Here is an 8,008-nt window from a genome sequence, read left to right as displayed (position 1 = left end):
GTAACTCAGTAAACATTCTCCATTTTTAACATAAAATGCACAAATCCTTCATTGAAGTATTCAAATGTCATTTCAGAAACATCAAATTGTTACTTTTTGGGAGAGAAAAATGGTTGGGCTCTGAAACGGATATTTCCAAAGTTCAGACTACACTATAGCCTTAGATCAGCTACAACATCGACATTTAGCTTCCACTGTTAAAGAGCAGCAGGTTTTATCCTCAGATAATATCTTCAGTGCTTCACATTCAGCAAATCCAATCTAAATCCTGTACATTCACAACTGGTAAGTACTTCCTAACTTAAGAAAGAAAGCTTTTGTGGTCTATCCTAATAAAAAAGATGAAACAAAATTAAATCAGTAGTTTCTAATGCAAGCAACACTAAGGTCTCCTGTAAACACAGACAAAAGAAACACACCTCCAAGCATGGTTTTCTTTATCGTTAATTTTGTAAATTCAAGATTAGACATGGTCTGGGCATTTCATAATGTAATAAGACAAAAAAAACCTGCTTTCTTCAGATCTGGTGACTTGGCCCGGGAATACAATTATTTTAAATCACAGCGGACAAAATCCACATAAAGAGCACAGAATGACAGGTTGACAATTTGCCAATCCACCACCCTACAGATGTGACATTAAACCTTTCAGCCCATTAGGAAAACTATCAACTCCGTTTTCAGTGGATTAGAAAAACCCTGACAAATGACTTCCCATTTCATAACACTTCTGTTCTAATACATACAGTCCTATAAGAGCTGTTAAGGGGCCAGTATGAAAAACGTTAATACATGTGCTACAGTAATTTAACATCCTGGTTAATTGCTGGCTTCACACTAACCCCCTTCAAGTATTCTAAAAACACTTTCCAGTGAATTATGCAGAAACATACAACCCCACTGGAAATCAGTGTCCTATCTATGACATTTCTTTATGTACCCCATCACCACTCTATGAATAAAATCTCATCCTCAGATCCCCATATGAACCTGTTGATGACCTTTTCAGTGTTGACACTGGTATGTTACTGAAGTCAAGTCACTTCTACTCCACAAGGTGTCAGGGCTGAGTCATTCTGAAAAGGGCTGGATAAGATTTTGAAAAATTGGTCCAACTCAGATTTACTGAGAAAGAAACAGGGTAACCACACCTTGAACCTGTACATATCATACATAATACAAGAGCTTTATTCATTTGGGTATCCATGTTGTTCTGTGCAAATCATACTACTATGAGAACTCTCTGAGTAGTTTTGAAGACCAGAGCAAACTTCATTCATTCCCTTGTATCAGATTCAAGGTCTGAGTACCCCTATAAAGACTATGTTAACTTATGTTCTCAAATTAACACTGACTATGGTGTCAGTGTTTCGCACAAGGCTGTTTTAAGGGGCTGGTGGCAGGCAATTCCATCTCCACACCAACAATCTGAGCTTACTCACTTAAGTAAAGCCAAAGCAGGAAGTGTTCCCATTTGTTGTGCATTTTTCTTGTTTTGACCTCTCTCTCTCTCCCAAACACACAGACGCACAGACACACACACACAAACCTCAGTTTCACTGGTGAGAGCCCTCAGAAAGCAGGAAGGCCCTCTCAATCACTACATTGATAGCGTAGGCAAGATAGAGAGAGGGTGTTAAGTTCAAAATGTGGGCCTAAGCCCTCTGAGAACCTAACTCTTCAGGAGATGGGATGGGACAGTTCAATGCACAGTAAAAGGCAGCAGTGGCTAAATGCTAATTACTGAGAGGCTCCACTTCTCGGCTATTGTTACTCCCAACAAAGAGGGACAGCTGGCAGCAGATCCTGGGGTGAGGGCGGATAATGGATTATTGCAGGGCAAGGATATCTCAGCTCTTCCATCCTGTTCCAGTTCTTTCAGCGGAAAAGGTCTGTGGAGTGAGACGGTCTGAATCAGGCCTGTGGTGGTGTGGCCAGGAGAACTGAGGCTTCTTAGGTCATGGTTAAACTGCTGGAGTTTAGGGGGTAAGGGGAATTAATGCAGCATAGCCTTCCATAAGCAAAGCTGGGCCAGCCAAGTCTGTCGTGGGGAATGTGGGTGTGGGGTGTGATCTCACAGCAGAATCTTCACCACCCCCTGTGGAGACTGGGTTGCCTGGGAGGCAACATTAGGGGATGCAGGTCCAAAGTCCAACCGCTTCACCAAGCTGCAATATAGAACCAAACTTCAGCAATGGTAAATTACTCAAAAGTGGTGACATCCAGTTACAATTAAGTGAATGGGAATGGAATAGTTATAGACTTTAAACCACAATGATCTTGTGGCTATTCAAAGGCAGATATATTACTGCATGAAAGTTTGAGGGAAATAAGTAGAGTCCCACTGATATAAATTTGGAACAGTTTTGTTCTGATGGGAAATTACTGTGGAACATGCCTTGAGGTTCTGTGACTTGGCTTTTATCCACAGAGACGGTTGCTAGTAAATGACACTTTCAGGGAAGTCACAAAAAAACTACTTTGACTCACAAAGGACACATATTCCGTCAGGGATAATTAGAGCTTTGTTTTGTTCAGACAATACAACTGTCCATGCATGGCTTCCTTCCTTGACTGACACTAGGAGAGTGGCTCTTAGTAAGGTGGACTTACTTCATTCTGAATTCCTCAACTCACTGCTGCATTAGCGCCTCCTAGGGACTTGTCAGATGCCCTTACATTTTTAAGTTGTTGTAAGTGAGATGCATCCATTTAGACTCTTCTGTAATTAGACTCTCCTGTAGTGCATTGTGGGACTTGTCTAAATAGCTTTGTGTAAATAGCCTTTTTAATCCTTTTGCACATAACTTATTTTATGCTATGTAGCACGCGTGTTACGTTACGTGGCTTGTTATGTTAGCATTATTAAGCTTCACATAGTTTTCACTGCTGTATTTGCTATACCATTTAATGTTAAATCGCTGTTTCCTCAAAGCTAACATCAACTAGAATTTTTCCAACGTAGTGGTCTAATCACACCGGTGTGACAGTACCTGCGAAAGGGTTACACCCTTCCAAAGTCAGTCATTACAGTATTATTGCCATTTAGCAGACACTCTTATCAAGAGTGACTTGCAGTCAAAAACAAAAAAAAATTGATTTCTTGCATATTCACAGTCGAAACAACAAATAGTTACCAATACATAAGCTATTCATCACCTAATTGCGCCAGCTTTGCTCAAGTTAATTCAGATGTTGGCACCAACCGCAGGTAAATACCAAGAGGCTCAACGTATTCTCTGAACATGACAGGCGAACAGAACTCCATGCCCAGTTGGATCCCTCACCCCTTCTCAAACAAAGGCAGGCTGCTGGTGTTGGACAGGTTTTCAGGACCCTCTTGCGGAGCTGTATGCGTCACAGGACCAGCAGTAAGGGCCGCTCTGCCTGGCGACTGATCATACACAAAATCTCGACAGGAGGCCAGTTTCGATTCCAGGTTCTGAAACGACAGATCAACACACTGTGGAATGAGACAGTCACATTCCCTTGCCAGAGGACAAAAGCAATCATCTCTAAATTTCCTAGAAATACTTCTATGCATATGTACTCAGTACCAGAAAAGTTTCAATTGGAGCTCTGTTCATGCAGATGGCACAGTTATAAAACAGCCACATGATAGACACATAAAAGAACAACTGCACACAAATAATTTGGTTATGCTACATGTTGCTGGAACAAGTCTAAAGAAGCTGTGTCATCTTCAGGCATGGCTGATCTTACCCCCACTTTCCTAAGAAGCTCTCCGACAATGTTGAGAGCAGAGATGCGGGCAGATGTAGTGAGGGGCGTTCCAGTCAGGCCATCACCTGGACAGACACATTGCAGTTAGCACACTACAATCTTCCACCGGATAGACTGCCCTGGCTCAATACATGCTATTGAGTTTTAAAACGGGAAAATGTTTTAACTGCTGGTGTATATGCAAATCTTATCTGTGGATGCAAAGCTTTGTTGTTGACCCATAGCAATGTTAAGTCATCAAGGTTGCTACTGCTGGGCCAATGAGACAGTGTGGTGTCTCACCTCTACGGTAGGAGGCTGGAGGGGTCGCGAACACGCTGTTTGACTCGCGCTGTCCTGAGGGGGTGGCCGGGTGGGAGGGGAGGCCGGACTGGGGGCGGGACAGCGGTTCGGTTTTGTCTGTGTCCTTGGACAGACCGAGGGACGGCCGGCGCTCCTGCTTCTGCTGCACCGCCAGCTCCTGACGCAGGTCTGCCACGTGGACAGCAATAACAGGCAAGACACATCAGATCCCTCGCACAAAAGCACCATTCAATTCAGCGCCTGAGAAAACCACATTGCCGGGTATCTAAACCTCATCCGGAGCTAGTCGACAGAACTTTCTTTTACTTAGTATCACCACACAAAATATCTCTCAATGCTTGGCTTTCCTGGTGGCCATCCTCCCCCTTCCCGCACCTCTGGCCTCATCCTTCAGCCTCTGCACAGACTCCAGCAGGTTCTCCTTTTCATCCAGCTCACTCTCCAGGAAGGCATTCCTCTCGATCACATGGTTCATGCGCTGCTCAAAGTCCTCCAGGGACATAATGGTGGCCCTGATCGAGGGAGCAGCAGTGAGAGTCAGAGAAACAAGCAAACAACCCAGCCATGATAAATTTGGAACACTGAACCAGCCTGTGTGGTGTCTGTTATAATTTTGAGAGGCAGTGAAGAATGGGCTGACCTCTTGGCTCTCTCCAAGTCATCATTCGCCTGTTCCAGTTCTCGGATATACTTCTGCAAATGGTCTCTGACAGCAGTGGTCTCTGCTAGATCTGCCTCAAGGGTGGAGATCTGTCTGAAAGCTTCTGAATGCTGGGTCTCCAGTCTCTCCTAGAGGGGTCCGATATACACCGCAATTAAAACACTGACAATGAAATGGAGGGGTAACATCCCACACTCAGTCACTGTGAATGCCCCCACTTCCTTGTCATTCTTATGCCCACCTTGGTGGAATCTGGTATACACGGTTTCATTTCGAAGCACAAACCGGTTTTTGAGTCCCACAACTTCAGATCGTACAGAGACAAACCCCCGCAGCCGTCACCGAACAGCACTTCCCGCACAACCGGGAATTCACTGGTTTCATTATTCGCCGTTCCCCTCCGGACAGCAGAACAGAAATAGCTGTCAGCTGCTTCCTAGCCTCTGAACAGCATCTCTGTTGGTGGCTGCCACCATGAATCAGCGATTGTATTCGGGCCTGCGTGGCACGCTCGATAGCTGACCCCACACACACAGCCTGGCAGCCCCCCCTTCATGTTACTGCTGCAGCGCACGCCCCCAAAACATACTTTTCACATTCTCACCAGCAGTCCACCACAGACAGCAACCCTTAGTACAACGAAACAGTAACGGCAATGACCTGCAAAGTCCCAGTAGTAAATTAGGTATGTGCTCAGATCTAATTCAGTCAGCCAAATGACAGACTTCAGTACTTATGACCCTGGTGAATCTACACTGCTACCCAGAAAACATGTGCAACCTGTCATCAGGAGTGCTGCAGGTGGTGGGGGCCATACCTTGTAGCTCTCCAGTTCCATGCGTAAACGGTTGTTGTGTGACAGTAGTTCCCGGTTGCGTGCCTCGCACTGCTTCAACTCGGTCTCCAGCTCCGCCTCGTAGTCACGACTCATCTGCTGAAACTCCTGCAGCTCCTCCTGGGCTGCCTCTGCGCTGCAAGGACACAAAACAGAACTCCTGTTGGCTTAGCAAGCCACCATACACACAACCCGAAAACATGCACAATTATTCTGCGCTAATTACTTTTATTTTCGGGATACGGCAAATCACTAACCTGACAAGGTTCCTTACCTCTGCTGGAGTTTAGCAGCCTGTTCCTTCCAGTAATTCAGCTCCTCCTCTGTAGAGGCAAACTTTATTGGCTTGGGTTCTCCCATGTCTTGTTAGGAATTTTGGATGCAAGGGACGTCCAGCGCCTGAGAAAGGATTTCCAATCCAATTAATGAACACAGGTAGTGATAAACAAAATTATGGATTAAAATGTCAACACAGACATATTCGCAATAACGAATTAACTAAGAGTTGATAGAGCCAGATTCACTATTTTTCAAGCAGATTTTATCGATTATTTAGAAACCCACTGGAGAAACTACGGTTTGTTTAGACAGCTGGCTACACTGGGCAAAATCTGCTTGTTTAGGATACGTATTGTTACTCTTTAAACAGGATGCAAAATAGCCAAGTCGTAGCATCTGTTTTTCCGAGACCTGATACTACACTGAACACGCCTGATGTTCTACTTTAACTAACCAGACCGTTGCACAAATTCTAACGTTAGCCATTTAGCTAGTTAGATACCAGCTATTTAGCTAACGCCATAAGTTTGGGTGCTCGTTGTCCCCTGCCTGACAACCAACGGCCGGCTCGGACCATGACCACCTCGCGTTGCAATAAACTTTTTATCGCCATGTACAGGTTCAGATTATTGACCTTCATGATGAGAGGCAGCTGTCTTTACAGAGTTTACGTTAGCCAGCCTAGCTTACAATGCATGTGGCTAACGCGACCTATTTTAGCTGGATCTAGGAAACACCAAGTTTATCTTGCTTCCCCAAGATTCAACACTGCACTTCTAGCAATACAAGAATCCCAGATTATGTCGGTGTCGCCTGACGAAACACGGAATGGCCTTGCTTGAACGACAATAATTCTCACCGGTTATCGTTAGCTGGCAACCCAATCATTTAACAGGCTTGCAAAAGATTAGCTGGCTAGGTAAATCCATGTAACTTAAAACAAATATGCGAACTAATGTAGTGATACCACGAAACTAACAAGTAACATTCAGCGGCTCTTAAAAATATATTCGCACTTTGCTTCATCACGATGTCAAACAGCCACCTAGCAGGCAATCATGAATAAAGAAAAACAAACTTGGGGCACATATGCTAGCTGATTGTCTTGCTCTAGTTCAGCTACCTAGCTAGGTAAGATGTGGTGGGCTTGATGCAAAATCCATAAAGCAGTAGCCAGCTAGCAAAGATTGACAGCTTAACTAACTAGCTGTAAACAACCAGGACTTGCCAGTTGGTGAGCTACATGAACATAGACTGGCTAATTGTCTAACATGTCCTGCGTCTCAAAACACAAAACCTAAATTAGTTCCTTGCTTGCTAGCGAGCACCGATTCATGGTCTTTGTCACTAGGTTAGCCCGTCAAAGTATTTAGCACTAGGTATCCAGATCATAATTTAGCGCTAGCTGTTAGTTTGTGCAACTAGCTTTCATGCTCACCAAATATGCAGTCCACGATAATTCTGCGTTCGGATCTTCCGTTACTGGTTTATATTATCTTCATGATATGTAATCAGTAGTATATCAAATAATTAGCTAGTCCAAAATAAGATAGATTCTGCCAAATTTCGCTACTTAGCTAACGTCCCTATCTGGATAACTAGCTGCCCTGAGTACCTGCACACAGTTCAAATCCAAACCGTTCTAAATTCAATCCTACTCTGTAGTCGTGCACGATTGGTCGGCAAGCAGTTACAATCCGTCCCACCATACGAGTTTTAACCAATCGGGTTCATCGCCTGGCTGACGTATGTGCAGGGGTATGGCTTCTGACCACCAGGGCAACAGGGTGTACACGCAATGACGTGAAGATACAATAACGTATTGATTTAATCCTAACATATCCGTGTTACCCATAGTCTTGCATTAGCTATGAGCAATCATAACGTGAAGGACACGTTTCAAGTTGAAATGTGAAATAAATGGCTAGTTTTAAAATTCAAAATTGAAACATTTTACATACATTTTGAAATCTATCCCTTTCAAATCTTTTATGTTAACGGGTCTAACCATCAGTTCTTCTCCAAATGATGTAATAATATTAAATGCCATAATATACGACGGTGGGGAGGTCTACGATTCTGTTGTGCGGGGAGGACTTTAGGGACCTTAGACTCTTTTATGTATTGTTTTATTTGTGAAAACATTATATGTTGTACAGCAGTTTGTGAAATGTTTCTGATGGCTG

General features: G+C 43.9%; 1 protein-coding gene across 1 annotated transcript; it reads right to left on the bottom strand.

Annotated features, from left to right (window-relative positions):
• Positions 1-1,488: 1,488 nt before the first annotated feature.
• Positions 1,489-7,436, bottom strand: LOC118779760 (nuclear distribution protein nudE homolog 1-A-like). The gene is made up of 9 exons (XM_036531996.1): positions 7,261-7,436; positions 5,818-5,942; positions 5,526-5,679; positions 4,688-4,836; positions 4,423-4,559; positions 4,027-4,215; positions 3,724-3,809; positions 3,288-3,442; positions 1,489-2,168 (listed from the first exon to the last, which is right to left on the bottom strand). The coding sequence occupies exons 2-9, from the start codon at positions 5,901-5,903 to the stop codon at positions 2,075-2,077; spliced, it is 1,050 nt and encodes a 349-aa protein (XP_036387889.1). The 5' UTR covers positions 5,904-5,942; positions 7,261-7,436; the 3' UTR covers positions 1,489-2,074.
• Between the last annotated feature and the right edge of the window lie 572 nt (positions 7,437-8,008).

Source organism: Megalops cyprinoides, chromosome 1 (assembly GCF_013368585.1).
Source record: "Megalops cyprinoides isolate fMegCyp1 chromosome 1, fMegCyp1.pri, whole genome shotgun sequence".
Taxonomy (NCBI): domain Eukaryota; kingdom Metazoa; phylum Chordata; class Actinopteri; order Elopiformes; family Megalopidae; genus Megalops; species Megalops cyprinoides.
This window is presented reverse-complemented; position numbering and strand designations above follow the sequence as displayed.

What these genes read in the sequence shown, in the direction of transcription:
- LOC118779760 (XM_036531996.1), bottom strand. Translation starts at nt 5,903, where the DNA reads ATGGGAGAACCCAAGCCAATAAAGTTTGCCTCTACAGAGGAGGAGCTG. An exon ending in GACTTGGAGAGAGCCAAGAG is followed by an intron (nt 4,560 to 4,687) that starts GTCAGCCCATTC and finishes TCCCTCGATCAG; the next exon opens with GGCCACCATTATGTCCCTGG. An exon ending in AGCTTCTTAGGAAAGTGGGG is followed by an intron (nt 3,443 to 3,723) that starts GTAAGATCAGCC and finishes CTGTCGTTTCAG; the next exon opens with AACCTGGAATCGAAACTGGC.